This window comes from Elephas maximus, chromosome 24, assembly GCF_024166365.1.
Source record: "Elephas maximus indicus isolate mEleMax1 chromosome 24, mEleMax1 primary haplotype, whole genome shotgun sequence".
Classification (NCBI taxonomy): Eukaryota; Metazoa; Chordata; class Mammalia; order Proboscidea; family Elephantidae; genus Elephas; species Elephas maximus.
The window spans coordinates 48,753,391-48,775,098 of NC_064842.1; the positions used below are offsets into that span (position 1 = coordinate 48,753,391).

General features: G+C 37.1%; 1 protein-coding gene across 1 annotated transcript in view; it reads right to left on the reverse strand.

Annotated features, from left to right (window-relative positions):
• Nucleotides 1-21,708, reverse strand: part of TRMT1L (tRNA methyltransferase 1 like) — a 61,301-nt gene that overhangs the window by 19,533 nt on the left and 20,060 nt on the right. The window contains exons 9-12 of the mRNA XM_049868343.1: nt 18,298-18,547; nt 17,682-17,894; nt 15,505-15,695; nt 10,843-10,921 (exon numbers count right to left, since the gene is read on the reverse strand). Coding sequence (XP_049724300.1) covers nt 10,843-10,921; nt 15,505-15,695; nt 17,682-17,894; nt 18,298-18,547 — 733 coding nt within the window. The remainder of the gene's footprint in view (nt 1-10,842; nt 10,922-15,504; nt 15,696-17,681; nt 17,895-18,297; nt 18,548-21,708) is intronic.

Below are 21,708 nucleotides of genomic sequence, written 5' to 3' on the forward strand. Positions count from 1 at the left end.
CAATGTAAGCTATACTAAAGGGAATTTAGAGATTATTTTGGGTTGAAGCACTAAGGAGAGACTTCAAAGAGAAAGCAGCATTTGAACTGGAGGTGGGGTGGCAGGAGGAAGGTATTTTAGATGACAGTAAAGGCATCAACAATAGCTCTGAGTGAGGAAATTGTAAGGTGCAATATAGAACTAAGTCCTGGGAGTCAGAAAACCTTACTTCTGGCTCTGGATGTGCCACTAATCTTCTTGGCCAGTTTTAGCAACCACTTAAAAACTCTGTGCCACAATTTCTCATCTGTAAAATGAGGAAGCTGGGCTAGGTAGTCCTTCTAGGTCCAGTAACCTGTTATTCTTAATTTCCCAGTACAGATCAGTGAGTAGGACCAATTTGTAGCAGATGATACAGGTAAGGGAGTAGTAAAAGGTAAAACTGGCTAGGCCGTTCTTTTTTTTTTTTTTCCCCCACAGATAAATAATATTTTAATGCAGTGTTTAAGAAAAATCAAAATTAATATAAGAAGATCTCTGATGAACTAAATAACAATTTTTTAAATAAAGACAGGAAATAGTGCTGTGTCAAGCCACACTGGAGCTGGAGGTAGAAGGAAACATCAGTGCTAAGCCCTTTCTTCTTCATCCTACTCTAACTTGTCATAGTCCTTGGAATTTCTCAGCCTTTCTAACTCTACTTTCAGGGCTAATCTGTTCGGAGTCTGCTCAGGGTTAGAGGGCTCCTTGGCCCCCTTCCTCTCTTCTCCCCTGGTTCTGTCACTTCTACTTCCCACTTCACTGGATGGCTCCCTGTAGAGCCGCCACACCAGCTTGTTGCACACCTCTCTGTTTTCTTTTTCTCGGGGCTTTTATAATTGCACAGGCGGAATCCTATTTTTGAAAATCTCCTGCCTGCCCTTCATGATCCAGTTTCCCTTTTTCACATTTTTTGAGTTTCTGACTTTTCTCCAAGTTAAAAAAAAAAAAAAAAATTATTGTGGTAAATATACATATACCATAAAATTTGCCATTTTAATCACTGTAAGTGTAAAATTCAGTGACATTAATTAAATTCATGATGTTGTGCAATCACCACTATTTCCAAAACTTTCTCATCACCCCAGACAAACACTCAGTACCCATTAAGCAGTAACTTCCCATTCTCCCCCTTTCCCAGTAACCACTAATCTACTTTGGTCTTTATGTATTTATTCTAGTATTTCATATAAATAGATTTAATAATATTTATCATTTTGTGTCAGACTTATCTCACTAAGCATAATGTTTTCAGAGTTCATTCATATTGTGGCATGTATCAGAATTAAAAAAAAAAATTTTACTGTGTTAGGTGAAAGTTTACAGCGCAAATTAGTTTTTCATTCAAACATTTATATGCACATCATTTTGTGACATTGGCTGCAATCCTTGCAATGTGCCAGCACTCTTCCCCCTTCCCTTTATACCTGGGATCCCCCATGTTCATTTGTCCAGGTTTCCTGTCCTTTTCTGCCTTCTCATCTTTACTTTTGGGCGTGTGCTGCCCATTTGGTCTCGTATACTTGATTGAACTAAGAAGCACGTTCCTCACACGTTATTTGTTTTATAGGTCTGTTTAATATTTTGCTGAAAGGTGGACTTTGGGAGTGGCTTCAATTTTGAGTTACCAGGATGTCCAGGGGCCACAGTCTCCGGGGTTCCTCCAAGTCTCTGTCAGACCAGTAAGTCTGATCTTTTTTTGTAATGTTAATTTTATTCTACATTTTTCTCCCACTCTGGAACCCTCTATTGTGATCCTTGTCAGAGTAGTGGGTGTTGATAGCTGGGCAGCATCTAGTTGTTCTGGGCTCAGGCTGGTGGAGGCTGTGGTCATGTGATCCATTAGTCCTTTGGGCTAACATTTTCCTCGTGTCTTTGGTTTCCTTCACTCTCCTTTGCTTAGAAGGTGATGAGAAAAATAGATGTATTTTAGATGGCTGGTTGCAAGCTTTTAGGACCCCAGGTGCTACTCACTGAAGTAGGATGTAGAACATTTTCTTTATGATCTATGTTATGCCAACTGACCTAGATGTCCCTGAGACAGACCCCACCCCCTCCCCCAGCCCTGGCCCAGTAAGTAGGTCCCTCAAGGTATTTGGATGTGTCTAGGAAGCTTCTATACCTTTCCTTGGTCAAGTTGTACTAACTTTCCCTATAGTGCATTGTCTTTCCTTTCACAACATTTAATACGTTTGCCAAAAACCCTGGCGGCGTAGTGGTTAAGTTCTATGGCTGCTAACCAAAGGGTGGGCAGTTCGAATCCGCCAGGCGCTCCTTGAAAACTCTATGGGGCAGTTCTACTCTGTCCTATAGGGTTGCTATGAGTCGGAATCGACTTGATGGCACTAGGTTTTATTATCTACTTAGTGATTTCCCTTCCCCACCCCTTCTTTCCCTTGTAACCATCAAAGATTTTTTTCTGTGTGTAAACCTTTTCTTGGGATTTTATAATAGTGGTCTCGTACAATATTCATCCTTTTGTGACTGACTTATTTCAGTCAGCATAATGCCCTCCACATGCATCCATGTTTCATGGATTCATCACTGTTCTTTACCATTGTGGAGTATTTATTTCATTGTGTATATGGACCATAATTTGTTTATCCTATGGGCACTTAGGTTGTTTCCATCTTTTTGTTACTGTGAATAATGCTACAATGAACATGGGTGTGCATATGTCTATTTGTGTGATGGCTCTTATTTCTCTAGGATATATTCCTATGAGTGGGATTGTTGGATCATATGGTATTTCTCTTTCTAGCTTCTCAAGAAGGTGTCATATCGTTTCCATACTGGTTGTACCATTTTACATTCCCAACAGCAGTGCCTAAGAGTTCCAATCTCCCTGCAACCTCGTCAACACTTGTTATTTTCTGTTTTTTTGATTCCTGCCAGTAATGTTGGCGTGAGATGGTATCTCATTGTAGTTTTGATCTACATTTCTCTAATGACTAATGATCTCAAGCATTTCCTCATATGCCTGTTAGCTACCTGAACGTCTTCTCTGGTGAAGTGTCTGTTCATACCCTTTGCCCATTTTTTAATTGGATTATGTGTATTTTTGTTATTGAGGTGTTGAAATATTCTAAAGATTTTAGGTATTAGATACTTGCGGGATATTTCGTAGTCAAAAATTTTTTCCAGTTTGTAGGTTCTCTTTTTATTCTTTTGGTGAAGTCTTTTGATGAACGTGTTAGATTTTTAGGATCTCGCAGTTATCTAGTTTATCTTCTGGTGTTTGTGACCTCTTATTTATGGCTTGTAAAAAAAAAAAAAAATTTTTTTTTTTTATTATTAAATTTATGCCATGTATTAGGGCCCCTAGCATCCCTGTTTTTTCTTCCATGATTTATCATTTTAGGTTTCATATTTAGGTCTTTGATCCATTTTGAGTTAGGTTTTGTGTATGGTATGAGGTTTCATTTTTCTGCAAATGGACATCAAGTTTTGCCAATGCCATTTTTTAAAAAGATTGTCTTTTCCTGCATTTTAACAGACTTTGGTCCTTTGTCAACGATCAGCTGACCATAGGTGGACAGATTTATGTCTGGGTTCTTAATCCTGCTCCATCAGTCAATGTGTCTGTTGTTGTACCAGTACCAGGCTGTTTTGACTGCTGTGGCTGTATAGGAGGTTCTGAGATCAGGTAGTGTGAGGCCTCCTATTTTGTTCTTTTTTTTTTTTTTTTTTTTTTTTTAATAATAACTTTTATTAAGCTTCAAGTGAACGTTTACAAATCCAATCAGTCTGTCACATATAAGTTTACATACATCTCACTCCCTACTCCCACTTATCTCCCCGTCTTGAGTCAGCCCTTTCAGTCTCTCCTTTCTTGACAATTTTGCCGGCTTCCCTCTCTCTCTATCCTCCCATCCCCCCTCCAGACAAGAGTTGCCAACACAATCTCAAGTGTACACCTGATATAATTAGCTCACTCTTCATCAGCGTCTCTCTCCCACCCGCTGACCTGTCCCTTTCATGTCTGATGAGTTGTCTTCAGGGATGGTTCCTGTCCTGTGTCAACAGAAGGTCTGGAGAGCATGGCCGCCGGGATTCCTCCAGTCTCAGTCAGACCATTAAGTTTGGTCTTCTTATGAGAATTTGGGGTCTGCATCCCACTGCTCTCCTGCTCCCTCAGGGGTCCTCTGCTGAGCTCCCTGTCAGGGCAGTCATCGATTGTGGCCGGGCACCAACTAGTTCTTCTGGTCTCAGAATGATGTAGGTCTCTTGTTCATGTGGCCCTTTCTGTCTCTTGGGCTCTTAGTTGTCATGTGGGCTTGGTGTTCTTCATTTTCCTTTGCTCCAGGTGGGTTGAGACCAATTGCTGCATCTTAGATGGCTGCTTGTTAGCATTTAAGACCCCAGACGCCACATTTCAAAGTGGGATGCAGAATGATTTCATAATAGAATTATTTTGCCAATTGACTTAGAAGTCCCCGCAAACCATGTTCCCCAGACCCCCGCGCTTGCTCCGCTGAGCTTTGAAGCATTCATTTTATCCCGGAAACTTCTTTGCTTTTGGTCCAGTCCAATTGAGCTGACCTTCCATGTATTGAGTGTTGTCTTTCCCTTCACCTAACGCAGTTCTTATCTACTGATTAATCAATAGAAAAACCCTCTCCCACCCTCCCTCCCTCCCCCCCTCGTAACCACAAAAGTATGTGTTCTTCTCAGGTTTACTATTTCTCAAGATCTTATAATAGTGGTCTTATACAGTATTTGTCCTTTTGCCTCTGACTCATTTCGCTCAGCATAATGCCTTCCAGGTTCCTCCATGTTATGAAATGTTTCACAGATTCGTCACTGTTCTTTATCGATGCGTAGTATTCCATTGTGTGAATATACCACAATTTATTTACCCATTCATCCGTTGATGGACACCTTGGTTGCTTCCAACTTTTTGCTATTGTAAACAGAGCTGCAATAAACATGGGTGTGCATATATCTGTTTGTATGAAGGCTCTTGTATCTCTAGGGTATATTCCGAGGAGTGGGATTTCTGGGTTGTATGGTAGTTCTATTTCTAACTGTTTAAGATAACGCCAGATAGATTTCCAAAGTGGTTGTACCATTTTACATTCCCACCAGCAGTGTATGAGAGTTCCAATCTCTCCGCAGCCTCTCCAACATTTATTATTTTGTGTTTTTTGGATTAATGCCAGCCTTGCTGGTGTGAGATGGAATCTCATCGTAGTTTTAATTTGCATTTCTCTAATGGCTAATGATCGAGAGCATTTTCTCATGTATCTGTTGGCTGCCTGAATATCTTCTTTAGAGAAATGTGTGTTCATATCCTTTGCCCACTTCTTGATTGGGTTGTTTGTCTTTTTGTGGTTGAGTTTTGACAGAATCATGTAGATTTTAGAGATCAGGCGCTGGTCGGAGATGTCATAGCTGAAAATTCTTTCCCAATCTGTAGGTGGTCTTTTTACTCTTTTGGTGAAGTCTTTAGATGAGCATAGGTGTTTGATTTTTAGGAGCTCCCAGTTATCGGGTTTCTCTTCATCATTTTTGGTAATGTTTTGTATTCTGTTTATACCTTGTATTAGGGCTCCTAGGGTTGTCCCAATTTTTTCTTCCATGATCTTTATCGTTTTAGTCTTTATGTTTAGGTCTTTGATCCACTTGGAGTTAGTTTTTGTGCATGGTGTGAGGTATGGGTCCTGTTTCATTTTTTTGCAAATGGATATCCAGTTATGCCAGCACCATTTGTTAAAAAGGCTGTCTTTTCCCCAGTTAATTGACACTGGTCCTTTGTCAAATATCAGCTGCTCATACGTGGATGGATCTATGTCTGGGTTCTCAATTCTGTTCCATTGGTCTATGTGTCTGTTGTTGTACCAATACCAGGCTGTTTTGACTACTGTGGCTGTATAATAGGTTCTGAAGTCAGGTAAGGTGAGGCCTCCCACTTTCTTCTTCTTTTTCAGTAGTGCTTTGCTTATCCGGGGCTTCTTTCCCTTCCATATGAAATTGGTGATTTGTTTCTCTATCCCCTTAAAATATGACATTGGAATTTGGATCGGAAGTGCGTTAAATGTATAGATGGCTTTTGGTAGAATAGACATTTTTACTATGTTAAGTCTTCCTATCCATGAGCAAGGTATGTTTTTCCACTTAAGTATGTCCTTTTGAATTTCTTGTAGTAGAGCTTTGTAGTTTTCTTTGTATAGGTCTTTTACATCCTTGGTAAGATTTATTCCTAAGTATCTTATCTTCTTGGGGGCTACCGTGAATGGTATTGATTTGGTTATATCCTCTTCGGTGTTCTTTTTGTTGATGTAGAGGAATCCAAGTGATTTTTGTATGTTTATTTTATAACCTGAGACTCTGCCAAACTCTTCTATTAGTTTCAGTAGTTTTCTGGAGGATTCCTTAGGGTTTTCTGTGTATATAATCATGTCATCTGCAAATAGTGATAACTTTACTTCTTCCTTGCCAATCCGGATACCTTTTATTTCTTTGTCTAGCCTGATTGCCCTGGCTAAGACTTCCAACACGATGTTGAATAAGAGCGGTGATAAAGGGCATCCTTGTCTGGTTCCCGTTCTCAAGGGAAATGCTTTCAGGTTCTCTCCATTTAGAGTGATATTGGCTGTTGGCTTTGCATAGATGCCCTTTATTATGTTGAGGAATTTTCCTTCAATTCCTATTTTGGTAAGAGTTTTTATCATAAATGGGTGTTGGACTTTGTCAAATGCCTTTTCTGCATCAATTGATAAGATCATGTGGTTTTTGTCTTTTGTTTTATTTATGTGATGGATTACATTAATGGTTTTTCTGATATTAAACCAGCCTTGCATACCTGGTATAAATCCCACTTGATCAGGGTGAATTATTTTTTTGATGTGTTGTTGGATTCTATTGGCTAGAATTTTGTTGAGGATTTTTGCATCAATGTTCATGAGGGATATAGGTCTATAATTTTCTTTTTTTGTAATGTCTTTACCTGGTTTTGGTATCAGGGAGATGGTGGCTTCATAGAATGAGTTGGGTAGTATTCCGTCATTTTCTATGCTTTGGAATACCTTTAGTAGTAGTGGTGTTAACTCTTCTCTGAAAATTTGGTAGAACTCTGCAGTGAAGCCGTCCGGGCCAGGACTTTTTTTTGTTGGGAGTTTTTTGATTACCGTTTCAATCTCTTTTTTTGTTATGGGTCTATTTAGTTGTTCTGCTTCTGAATGTGTTAGTTTAGGTAGGTAGTGTTTTTCAAGGAATTCATCCATTTCTTCTAGGTTTTCAAATTTGTTAGAGTACAATTTTTCATAATAATCTGAAATGATTCTTTTAATTTCATTTGGTTCTGTTGTGATGTGGTCCTTCTCATTTCTTATTCGGGTTATTTGTTTCCTTTCCTGTATTTCTTTAGTCAGTCTAGCCAATGGTTTATCAATTTTGTTAATTTTTTCAAAGAACCAGCTTTTGGCTTTGTTAATTCTTTCAATTGTTTTTCTGTTCTCTAATTCATTTAGTTCAGCTCTAATTTTTATTATTTGTTTTCTTCTGGTGCCTGATGGATTCTTTTGTTGCTCACTTTCTATTTGTTCAAGTTGTAGGGACAGTTCTCTGATTTTGGCTCTTTCTTCTTTTTGTATGTGTGCATTTATTGATATAAATTGACCTCTGAGCACTGCTTTTGCTGTGTCCCAGAGGTTTTGATAGGAAGTATTTTCATTCTCGTTGCTTTCTATGAATTTCCTTATTCCCTCCTTGATGTCTTCTATAACCCAGTCTTTTTTCAGGAGGGTATTGTTCATTTTCCAAGTATTTGATTTCTTTTCCCTCGTTCTTCTGTTATTGATCTCTAGTTTTATTGCCTTGTGGTCTGAGAAGATGCTTTGTAATATTTCGATGTTTTGGACTCTGCAAAGGTTTGTTTTATGACCTAATATGTGGTCTATTCTAGAGAATGTTCCATGTGCGCTAGAAAAAAAAGTATATTTTGCAGCAGTTGGGTGGAGAGTTCTGTATAAGTCAATGAGGTCAAGTTGGTTGATTGTTGTAATTAGATCTTCCGTGTCTCTGTTGAGCTTCTTACTGGATGTCCTGTCCTTCTCCGAAAGGGGTGTGTTGAAGTCTCCTACTATAATTGTGGAGGTATCTATCTCGCTTTTCAGTTCTGTTAAAATTTGATTTATATATCTTGCAGCCCTGTCATTGGGTGCGTAAATATTTAATATGGTTATGTCTTCCTGATCAATTGTCCCTTTTATCATTATATAGTGTCCTTCTTTATCCTTTGTGGTGGATTTAAGTCTAAAGTCTATTTTGTCAGAAATTAATATTGCTACTCCTCTTCTTTTTTGCTTATTGTTTGCTTGATATACTTTTTTCCATCCTTTGAGTTTTAGTTTGTTTGTGTCTCTAAGTCTAAGGTGTGTCTCTTGTAGGCAGCATATAGATGGATCGTGTTTCTTTATCCAGTCTGTGACTCTCTGTCTCTTTATTGGTGCATTTAGTCCATTTACATTCAGGGTAATTATAGATAAATAAGTTTTTAGTGCTGTCATTTTGATGCCTTTTTATGTGTGTTGTTGACAATTTCATTTTTCCACATACTTTTTTGTGCTGAGGCGTTTTTCTTAGTAAATTGTGAGATCCTCACTTTCATAGTGTTTGACTTTATGTTAGTTGAGTCGTTACGTTTTTCTTGGTTTTTGTCTTGAGTTATAGAGTTGTTATACCTTTTTGTGGTTACTATTTTGTTCTTTTTCTTCAATAATGCTTTGCTTGTCCAGGGCCTCTTTCTTTTCCATATAAAGTTGGTGATTAGTTTTTCCATTTTATTAAAGAGTGCAGTTGGAATGTGGATTGGGATTGCATTTTACCTGTAGATCACTTTTGGTACTACTGACATTTTCATAATGTTAAGAATTCCTAACAATAAGCATGATATGTTTTTTCATTTACCTACATAAATACTCTTTTGGCTTATTACAATAGTGTTTCGTAGCTTTCTTTGTATAGGGCTTTTATGTCCTTGGTTACATTTATTCCTAAGTATTTTATCTTTTATGAGTTATTATAAATGGTATTGCTTTCCTGATTCCCTTTTTGAAATTCTCTTTGTTGGTGTATAGGAATCCAACTGATTTTTGTATGCTGATCTTGTATCCTCCTACTCTGCTGAATCTATCAGTTCCAGAGTTTTCTTGTGGAATCTCTGGGGTTCTCTATGTACAGGATCATATCATCTGTGAATAGGGATAGTTTTACTTCTTCCTTTTCAATTTAGATGACCTTTATTTCTTTTTCTTGCCTTACTGCTCTAGCTAGCACTTCCAACACAAAGAACATCATTTTTTTTTACGGCTGAATAATACTCCATTGTATGAATATACACATTCTGTTTGTCAATTCATCTGTTGATAGACACCTGGGTTGTTTCTACCTTTTTGGTTATAATGCAACGAGCACTGATGTACAAGTATCTGAGTTCCTGCTTTCATTTCTTTTGAGTATATACTTAAGAGTAGAATTGCCAGATCATGTGGTAATTCTGTGTTTTACTTTTTGAAGAACCACCAACCTGTTTTCCACAGCAGCGGCACCATTTTACATTTCTACCAGCAATGCATGAACATCCCAATTTCTCCACATACTCATCCATCAACACTCGTTATTTATTTATTTACGATAATAGCCATCCTAGCTGGTGTGAAGTAGTATCTCATGGTGGCTTTGATTTGCATTTCCCTAATGATTAATAATGCTGAACATCTTCTCATGTACTTATTGGCTATTTGTGTATATATTTTTGAGAACTGTCTATTCAAGTCATTGGCCCAGTTTTAAAGTGGGTTGTTTGTCATTTTGTTGTTGAACTGTAGGCATTCTTAATATATTCTGGATATTAAGCCCTTATCAGTTACATGATTTCCAAATATTTTCTCCCACTCTGTAGGCTGTGTTTTTACTTTCTTGATTTGGCTAGGCCATTCTTAATCTAAGGGTATTTACATGTGCTGAAGATAAATAGTCATCAGCATAAACAATCAGAGCCCTGGTGGCTCAGTGGTTAAGAGCTCGACTGTTCACCAAAAGGTCAGCAGTTTAAACCTACCAGCCACTCTTTGGAAACTCTATGGGACAATTCTACTCTTTCCTATAGGGTCACTATGAGTTGGAATCGACTCAACGGCAACAAGTACTATTTTAATATAAAGATATCATTTGGGTCAATTTTTAGATTTATTAGATGGCTGAGCCTGGACCTGGTAAAGCAACAAGGTGGAAATTTGCAATGATTCTTGTTAGAATGTTGTTAGGAATCTCAAATTCCTACAAGAATCTCTAGTAACAAACAAGCTTATAAGGTAATGGTTCTGGTTCAAAATAATTCAAATTTAAAGCACTGAAAACACAGTAACTTGCTACTGATGATGCAAAAGCACCCACATATGAAACATCTGCCATTGTGTCCTATGTAAGCAGCTTTATCTAAAACAATGGTAGACCCTTTTACATGCCCTTCTCACTTAAACTAATTCCTCAAAGACCTTTTGTATTAGTTGGCAATCTATAAAAACTTACCATGATCACCTACAACCACACTCTAGTTCTACAATTATCAATTGCAAAAAGGCTCGTACTTATTTTTTAGAAATGAATTACAGTCTGTAGATCAGCCAGGCTTCTCTTTGATCCCACTGCTCTTAGCACTGTCATAAACTAGAGAAAATAACAGGAGAGCAAAACCTGAAAACAGATCACCTCGGATTCATGGAGGAGAGGAATCATAATAATCTGTCTATACTTAAATCAGTAATCAATAAATCAACACATAAATCAATTTTGAACATGTTATTATGCTTAGGTACATACCAAAGAGGTCCAAGTTCTATTGCTGTCTTTCCAGGCATGCTTCCGTGACAGTTACAGGGTAGCTGTCTGTATGGGTTTTCTGTAAAAAGGTAATAAAGAGAAAAATCAAAGGAGAAATGACAAATGGAATTAGTAACTGTCATATTAATAATCTGCAGCTACTATACACTGAGATCTACTATGTGCCAGGTATTGTGGTAGACGTTTTATATGCATTTTAAAAATTTAATCCTTTCAACTCTCTGAAGTAGATGCTGATAAAATCTTAATTATACAGATCAGAGGGGGCTGTCAAAATCAATTAATGTCAAACAGCTTATTAGAGACATAACTGATGATAGCTTTTAGTCACTATACTACATGAAATAATTTAAGTAGCAGCAAGTCCTGTAAAGTGCATATAAATTATACCCCAGTCAAGGTGATTTTTAAAATATGAATAGATTGTACACTTTATAAAATGTACATATCTTATGTGAGCAAGGTGACAGACTTTGACAAATACATACACCCATGTAACCCACTCCAGTCAAAATATAGAATGTTTACCTCTTTTCAAAAGGTTTCCTTGTACTCCTTCCCAGTTAATTTCTAACCTCACTCCCAGACCGGGGTAACCACAGATCTGCTTTCTATCATTATAGTTTCATATAAACGAAGTCATACAGCACGTACTCTTTTGTGTTTGGCTCTTTTTATTCACCATAACATTTTTAAGATTTATATATTTTGTTGCATTTATAAGTAGTTTACCCTTTTTATGGCTGAGTAATATTCAATCTTATGAATATAGCACAATTCAGTTTAAAGAGCAGTGACAGACCCAATATAATTGAGGAAATTACACAGACACAAGCGCTGTTCTTGGTTTCCAAAACAGAACAGTATTCTACTATGTGACTTTACAGTTGACACAAGATCCAGAATAGTCATTTAAAATCTGATCTTCTCCAACTTACTTCTCCTACTCCAGACCATTCCTAGGTTGATCATTTGCTTTCTTGGAATGACCTGAACTATCAGTAAATCCCAGATATACTCAGAACCCAGGATTATGGTGGCAGGAAAACAGGTCTATAGTTTTCCTGCTGTTAATACCACTGTTATTCAGTGCAGTTAGATGCCATACTCCACACCTGTGAGATCTGAAAGGCTCCCTCTACTGTTTATTCCTCAGTCTACTTTTCAGTATTATTCAACCATAAGCCTTAAGCAGAAGGGCGTGGTTATCATCAATACTGGTAGTCCCTGACTTAAGACATATTTAAGATGGACCGCACTTAAAACTCTTTTTTTTTTAACATCTTATCGTTGGCAACATGTACTACAGTGTTACAGCACATAATTTGCTAATGTTATCATTTCAGATGTTCACTCCCAGATGGTCAAAGATTGGATTTACAAAGATACTGATAATAAAAGGCAATTATAATGGAAAGTAAAAAAAATCCAGGTATTTGGCTTACTTCAGAACCAATTTATGACAGTCACTGGAATGGAACCCCACTATAAATCGGGGACTACCTGTATTATCTCTGTTGAGAATTATGTTCCTCAGGCATTATATATGAGTATAGTCAAGAAGCCTTCCCTTGAACCATTAAATAGCTAAACTACAAATACTTATAAACAGCCATAACCTCACTTAAAAAAAAAACCCGTTGCCGTCAAGTCGATTCTGACTCATAGCGACCTCACAGGACAGAGTAAAACTGCCCCATAGGGTTTCCAAGGAGTGCCTGGTGGATGTAAACTGCCGACCCTTTGGTTGGGGGCTGTAGCACTTCACCACAGGGTTTCCAAGGAGCGCCTGGTGGATCTGAACTGCCAACCCTTTGGTTGGGGGCTGTAGCACTTCACCACAGGGTTTCCAGACTGTACTCCGTAAGATTTTCAGTGGCTGTAATCTTTCAGAAGTAGATCAGCAGGTCTTTCTTCCAAGACACCACTGAGTATATCTGAACTGCCAACCTTTCTGTTAGTGGCCAAGTGCTTAACTATTTGCATCACCCAGCGATATCCAACTCAGGACACGGCATATTTATGGTTCTGTCAGTTACATCCACTCACCACAGGCAGGAAGCACACACATGAATTTGTATTAGTCAGTTTGTATCTTGACGTACTTTAGAAAACACTCCCATCATACAAACCTATGTCTTTAGCCAAGCTCCTCTGCTAGGGTATCTCAGCTCTAGGTAAGAATCAGCAAATTCTCTCTCTGAAGGGCCAAGGCTTTCATTTCAAATTACTGGTAGCAAAAAAAAAAGGAGCCCTGGTGGTGCAGCGGTCAAGCACTTGTCTGCTGACAGGCTGGCGGTTCGAACCCACCAGCTGCTTTGTGGAATAAAGATGTGGCAATCTGTTTCCGTAAAGACTTATAGCCTTGAAAATCCTATGGGGCAGTTCTAATCTGCCCTATAGGGTTGCTATGAGTTGGTATTGACTCGATGGTAATGGCTTTCAGTAGCAAAAAAAAAAAAGAAAGGACAAAGAGTCAGATGACAACAACAACAAAGAAAGAACGACAAGTAGTATTTCCATGTTACTGGTATACAGCCTATGAAGGCAATTCCTGAGAGGAATTAAAAAATACCCTGAGACTTCTATTTAAATGCAATGGATTGAACACGTACTTTATTGGTGCTCCCTCTAAAACTTCATTAAAATTATAGCAAAAGAATAAAAATTAAACTCCAAGGATACATAAAATGGGAGAAGAGGCAACAACAGATGAGAAACGCCAATAAAATTTTAGAAGTGAGAAATAAGATACATAAGAGGAAAACTGATTTAGCAGACTCTGAAAAAGCTAAAGCCTAAGCTTCAAATGGGTGGAGGGGCTACAAGCAGAACACCAAACCCACTGGTGTTGCTGAACTCTGAGAAGACTCATGAATTGAAGATACAGATTGCCTCTGAAGAAACCAAGGAAATTAAAAAGAATCATAAGGCACAATTTGGCTCAACTCTGCAAATATATCAGAAAATCTTGGTGACTACTGCTAAACATGTAGACAACAAACAATTCCAGTGCTAGGCAATCTGTCCCCAAGCACCAAAAAAAAGGGAAAAGCTTCAAATTCTTTTTCAAGGGATTTTACCAACCAAAATTATGCTAAAAAGGAAAACTACATACCATCTCATTCATGAATATTGCAACAGAAATCCTTTTTTAAAAATTAGCAAAGAGAATCCAGTAACATATTAAAAGAATACTTCCCGACAAGTCGAGTTTGTTTCTAGGAAGTCCAGAATGGTTCAATATTGGGAAATTTTATGACGATTAATAAAATTAATAGGTCTAAAGAGAAAAACCACATAATCACCTCTACAGATGCTGAAAAGGCATATGACAAAATTCAACATCTTGACGAAAAACAGTAAAAGTGGAATTGAAAGATGCTTCCTTAACATGATAAATGGTAAGTATCTCAGGTGAAAAGCCAGTAGCATTCCTGAATCAAAAAGCACTAGATAGAACCCAAATCAGGAACAAGGCAAGTATGTCTTCTACTACCACTATCAATTCACACTGTACTAATAGTACTTGACAAAAATGAGAAGTATACTGTGGCCTTAGACAAAAAGCTTCAAAACCACAACAATTTCTATCCTTCCTAATTTACTGTGATCAAATAATTAAAATAGCAGCTGGTTTATTTAGTTACTTTTTAAATTAAGAAACAAAATAAAACAAACCCAGGAATACTAAGACCTTTCAGGGGGAACTGACTTACTAGGTATTAAACAACATTAAAAACATTCTATAACAAAACAGCATGGTACATGTATATGAAGAGACCACTGTATGAATACTGACCACTGGAACAGAATAGAAAATCTAGAAACGAACTCAAATATAGCAATAAAACTTGAGAAAATTCTTACATAACCCAGGAGTAAGCAAGCTGTTTCTCACTACAGAAAAAACTTAGAATACATAAAAGGGAAGCCTGATAAACTTTACAATAAAACTTTTGCACGGCATTAAAAAAAAAAAAAGGTCGCTAACATAAGTAACATACTGACAAAAAATATTTGTAATTCATATCACAAGGGCTAAACGCTAATAGCTCTGAAAAATTCATATAAAAAAATCCAGAAATTTAATAGAAAACAAAGAGTAATTATTTCTACTTCCCAAGAAAGCAAAACACGAACAGTTTTATGAGGACACAACCCATACTTTTTTGTTTGTATACCCAGGCCTGGCATATAGTAGAGGCTCAATGTTTACTGAATGAATTTTATAAATGATGGTTTTTATTATTCAGCCAGAAGCATGAAAACTATTTTTATAAAATTAACTTCATGAATTGAAACAGCCTAGATAAACAGGCAATCTGATTTGTCTTCCTAAAATTAGTGACAGTAGAAACTAAGTTATTTCTAGATGTTTCAGTAAAGGGCAGGGCTAAAAAAAAAAAGGGCTAGAGAGCATAAATTATATAGCATGAATAAATAACCTTAGTACACTCACACAAATGTCTTGTCTGTTGATGAAAGGAAATCCAGTATAGGAAATAAGAAAGTTAGCACTGTAATCTTCAAAATCAAAGGACAATAATATGTATAATTAGGGATATGATAACAACTTATTCATTAAAGGCTTACACATATAGTAAACAAAACACACAGTCAAGAGAAACTTGAATTTACCTTCTACCATATTACCATCCTTCTGAAAAATTCTCTCTTCACACCACTGACAATGGATCAGGTACTGAATCTTCTTGGCTGTTTCATCTGCTGAGGTAGGTCCCCTCAAAACTCTCACAACGACCAACACAAAATGTTCCAAAGCCACTGCAAATAGTACTTCTATGCCTTTGTTACATCGGGCTGCAGCTCTGTAAAATTTTTTAAAAGTTATTTTGGGGGATTTTAATTTTCCTTTGTTTGGCATTATATTCACAATATTAACCTGGAATAAACTACAGGTGGGTTATGGAAAATAAAGGAATATTCAATTCTTAGTACTAGTGCTTTTAAAAGATCATCACTATAACTTTCACACATTGAAATACAGGAAACGAAGGATGGTTGCAGGGTGTTCAGTCATTAGACATTGGCCTTACAATGTCCTCTCCATAGTGCTGGTTTTCACTGTCACTTTGTTTCTTGCCATCACCACTATCTTTTCTCCTTTTTATCTAATTGTTTTCTATAAAAACTTCTTTCAAATGAAATATATTTACTGAATACTGAATACATGTAGGATAGTAGGCTAGCTGTTGAACATTCAATAATAAATGAACAAAGTTCTTGAGACCATAATTTTACAAACTTTCTTTTTTAATTGTACTTCAGATGAAGGTTTACAGAACAAACTAGTTTCTCGTTAAACTCTAAGTACACATATTGTTTTATAACATGGGTTAACAACCCCAGGACATGTCAACGCTCTCTCTTCTTGACCTTGGTTTCCCTATTACCAACTTTCCTGGCCCCTCCCGCCTTCTAGTCCTTGCTCCTGGGCTGGTGTCTCCCTTTAGTCTCATTCTGTTTTATAGGCCTGTCTAATCTTTGGCTGAGGGGTGAATCTCGGGAGTGACTTCATTACTAAGCTAAAATGGTGTCCGGGGGCCATACTCTTGGAGTTTCTTCAGTTTCTGTCAGGCCAGTAAGTCTGGTCTTTTTTTTTGTGAGTTAGAACTTTGTTTTACATTTTTCTCCAGCTCTGTCCGGGACCCTCTAGTGTGATCCCTGTCAGAGCAGTCAGTGGTGGGAGCCAGGCGCCATCTGGTTGTACTGGACTCAGTTTGGTGGAGGCCGTGGTAGATGTGGTCCATCAGTTCTTTGGGCTAATCTTTTCCTTGTACGTACAAACTTTTTGGATTAAGTTCCACTCAATGTACTGTTTGTGTAGTTTTCTCTTTGTAGTTGTATACTAAACAGTTCATATATATTAATTCGAATTTGTAATCATAAACATTTTAAAGTATATACAGTAGGTTCTTGGCATGTACACATTTAATTAGGAATAACCCGGAAGGTCTATGACATTTAATTATCTGTACTTAGGCTGAGGTAGGAATTTCAATCTAAACGCTGTGAAACTAATGTTAGGGTTAGTGAGGGAGCTGGCTGATTACCTGTTATATACATTCCATGTGTGTTTATTGTTCTCTATTGTTGCCTAATCAATAGTCCATAGAACTATAATGGTATTGAAAAATTGACAATGTGTCTGGATGTTATTTCCTGCAAATAAATGCCAGTGATTTTCTAAATGCTCAGACTAGACAATAAATCCTTTAAAAAGGCAGAGTCAAGTTGTTCCTCTAATCTTTGAACATAATATTCTACAAATAATAATGAGTGGTCAAAAAAAGTCTTTCTTGAATCTTCAATTGTTTAGAAATTCTTATGAGAAACAGAGAGAACTTTTTGTTTTACAGATAATTTTGCAGAATCAAGTGTGTAAGCCATCATTTTAATCAAACTTTGTAAATAAAGATAAGGTGAAATGGACATAAAATTATTGTTTCTAAATCTAAAGACAATTTTTGCTTTTCCTTTTCTTGTTATCTCATATCTACCCTACATTGTTCGAATAAACTGTTTTGAAAGTAACTTTCCTTTTTATCTTTTCTTTCTTATTACTTATTCTTTAATAATATGGTAAGTTGTGAACTGAATATTTCAGGCATAAACTTTTAAATCAAATTCTATCAATAACAACATATGATTACCAAAAAAACCCAGATTAGAGATATGAATAACAGAATTTATATTCTGAGTATTATTTGAAAAATGAGATAAGCACTTCTTGCAATATTAGCTCTTTTTATCATATACCAAAACATAGGAGGTACATCTTGGCAATCTGGTACCTTGCCACTGCAGCTACAACAATCCTGGCTGCTAGTTCCTTGTAATATTCAGTTCGGACAATGTTACAGCCGTAGTGACGCCGGGCAACATGTTGCGCCTTGGCATATAAAGAACTGATATCCGTAGAAGTCACTGAGACTATGCCAAGGTTTCTTATATTTCTGAAAGCAGAATCTAGATAGTTCACTGATGTTCCGAAAGGATCCAGGTGTCTGGGATTAGAAAGAATACATACATATTGAAATCATATTAATAACCAAATTTATATCACTGTAATTATTGCTAATGATAAAGTTCCACGGATACAAAATTATTTTACAAATCTATTTTAGGGAAGTAATTGTTTTTCAAGTAAGTAATAAATTGATCACATGCTATGTCAGACACGCAAAAATAAATCAGGTTTAGAGGAAAAGATTCATGTCCGAGAATTTTATTTCAAATGCTAGAGAATTTTCTCACTGCTTCCTTGAGGCCAAAACCAAAAACTGTATTAGATAAACAAACAACAACAACAACAAGCTCTATTAAAAACACACACACACACACACACACACACACACAACAAAAAACAAGGTTGTTTAGAAAACGACAAAGCAGATTTTTTCCACTTACATGAAGTCAAAAGACCTCAAATGCATCAGCACGTTGGCGTCCATCTTGGTCACCTTAACGTCGCCAAGGTGCTCCTCTCCTTCTTCAAGACCATCGTCACCCTCTGCCTTTTCCTTACTATCCACCACTACTTTCAGTTTGTTTAAATGGCAGTTTTCCTGAATCAGTGTCACAGAGTTTTCATTCAGGTCGTTAATTGTAACCTTTACCGCATTGCCGAGATGCTTCGCCCACTGTAATCCCATTATCCCTTAGGAGAAATGTGGAGGAAAATGAGTTTTTAAGTTGTAATAATTAAACAGTAAAGATATGATAATAATAAAGAATATATTGTTTCAAAATCTTAATATTTTCATAAATCTTGCTGTACTTTCTTACTATAAAGCTTCTCAGAAAAAGTGACCAAAATAAATTTTGGAATTTGAAATTAAAAATGCAACACCATTTATATTAACACCAAAGAAATGAAATGCTTAGGTATAAATCTAAAAAAAATATGTACAAGATCTACATGAGGAAAACTACAAAACTCTGATGAGAGGACTAAAAGAAGATCTAAATAGAGACATATCCCATGTTCATGGATGTTGTTGTCACTGCTGTTGAATCAGCTCCAACTCATGGCGACCTTATGTTAACAAAATGAAACAATGCCTGGTCCTGCATCATCTTCATGATTGTTGGTATGTTTGAGTCCACTGTAGCAGCTGTTGTATAGTGACTTCAAATGTAGGGGTTATCTTGCAGCACTATACTGGACAACATTCTGTTGTGATCCATAAGGTTTTCATTGGCTAATTTTCAGAAGTAGATCATCAGGCCTTTCCTCCTAGTTTATCTCAGTCTGTAAGTGCCACTGGAACCTGTCCACCATGGTATTTGAAATACCAGTGGCATAGCTTCCAGCATCATAGCAACACACAAGCCACCACAGTAATGACAAACTGACAGACAGGCGGTAGGTTCAAGGATAACCCACTGCCGTCGAGTCGATTCCGACTCATAGCGACCCTACAGAACAGAGTAGAACTGCCCCACAGAGTTTCCAAGGAGTGCCTGGTGGATTCGAACTGCTGAACTCTTGGTTAGCAGCCGTGGCACTTAACCACTACACCACCAGGGTTTCCGGTTCATGGGTAAGATTTAATATTAAAGTGTCAATTCTTTCCCACATGATCTATAAATTCAACACAATCCCAATCAAAATTCCAGCAAGGATATCCACAAACTGATTTTAAAGTTTATGTGGAAACCCAGAATACCCAACACAATACTGAATAACGGAGCTGGAAAATTATCTGACTTCAAGACTTACTATAAACCTACAACAAACAAAACAGTGTGATACCGGCAAAGACATTAACAAATAGATTTGCAGAACAGAACAGAGAAACCAGGAATAGACACACACAAATACAGTCAACTGATCTTTGTTAAGTGAGAGAAAGCCAGCCTGAGAAAGCTACACACTGTATGATTCCAACTGTATAACATTCTGGAAAAGGCAAAAACACAGAGACATTAAAAACATCAGTGGTTTCCAAGGGCTGAGGAGGAAGGGAGGAAGAATGAATAGGTGGAACTCAAAGCCTTTTTAGGGCAATTAAAGTGTCCTGTATGATACTTAATTGGTGGACAGATGACATTATGCATTTGTCAAAATCCACAGGACTGTACAATACAAAGGGTGAGCCCAAATGTAAACTATGGACTTTAGTTAGTGATAATGTATCATATTGGCTTGTCAATTGCAGCACATGCACCACACAAATGCAAGATGCTAATAAAAGGAGAAACTGTGTAGGACAGGGAGTACATGGGAACTCTCCGTACTTTCTGTAAACCTAAAACTGCTCTAAAAAGTCTATTTGAAAAAAGTGCCTAACGTATTTTTATTAATACTTAAAAAACTTTAAAAAATGATCCTCGTTCAGATAAAATATCTAGGTATGTCTTCTCTTTGTGGCATGGTAGGCTGTTGTTTTTGTTACTGGTGTGCCCTTTATTCCTATAACGGGACTTTTTTTTACACAAAATCTTAAAGAGCAATCCAATATACAATATGGGAAAGAGTGGAATTGCTCCACATAAATGGAGAATGGGAAGTTGAAACTCCTAAACGCACCAAAATGTGAAAACAACTTTCATAGATCAGCACTTTTCAAACAACATCACTGAGAATTACAAAGAACCACTTTGTAAAAGTTGGCAAATGATCAAAAACAGTTCAGAACAGGAAAATTCCTTCTCACAGGCTTTCCATGGCTACTGGATTTGAGCCATAAGAGGCATTCATTACAAAATGAGAGATGGTGACATACGCCCAGTAAATATGGATTAGAAAATGCCAATGTGTCGGAAGTATTGATCATCTTCTCTGTACATATGTTGCATAAATGGAAAACGACAGCATCTACTATGTGCTATGGATTTTACACACACTTTTTTCATATTCTCACATGTCTGTGAGATAAATTCTAACATCTTCATTTTGGGGATGAAGAAACATGCAAAATGATTGTGACGTACCTGATAGTTTACAAAGACGCATTAAAAAAAAAAAAGGCTGAAAAGATCTTTCCTAGACACTGCTTTAATGATTTCAGATAAAAAGAGCGTAGAGAAAAAGGGTTGTGTGAGGGAAAACACCGGGAAATAAATTTGGGTAAGCAGGTCGGGATCAGATTATGGAGAATATTAAATTGTAGTCTGAGAAGTTTGGGCTCTATTTAGACAATAAAGGTGCACGGCTTTTTTGATTGAGAAGCAGTAGTATCAATGTAATTCTTCAGAGGAAAGGTGCGTTCTCAACAGCATACAACATAGATTGGAAAGGAGAAAAATGACTGGAGGCAAGGGTACCAATTAGAGGTTACTGCAATAGACCTGACTGACTGGATGTGGGGACAGAAGAAGGAAAAGGAAGATAAAAAATGATTCCAATTTAAAGTCTGAGTGGCCCAGATGCTTAAAAACATTGTCTTATCACTCTTACCATATTTACACTGAGACATGACTGATGATAATAGTGGTATAGCAGTAGTAATAACATAATAATGATGATACCTAATACTTTTATAGCACCTGATATGTACCAGATACTATTCCGGTTCTTTTACATGTTACTATTTTACTTAATCTTCACATTATTGTGAGGTTTTGTTGTTTGCTCTGTGCCGTTGGGTTGATTTTTGGCTCACAGTGAACCCCTCTGACAGAGGAGAACTGCCACACAGGGTTTTCTAGGCTGTAATCTTTATGGGAGCAGATTGCCAGGTCTTTTCTCCTGTGGAGCCACCGAGTGGGTTTGAACCACTGACCCTTCAATTAGAAGCCAAGTACTTAACTGCCACACCACCAGGGCTCCTTTACTGTAAGGTAGGTACTAGTATTCCTCCTTTTTATATAGAT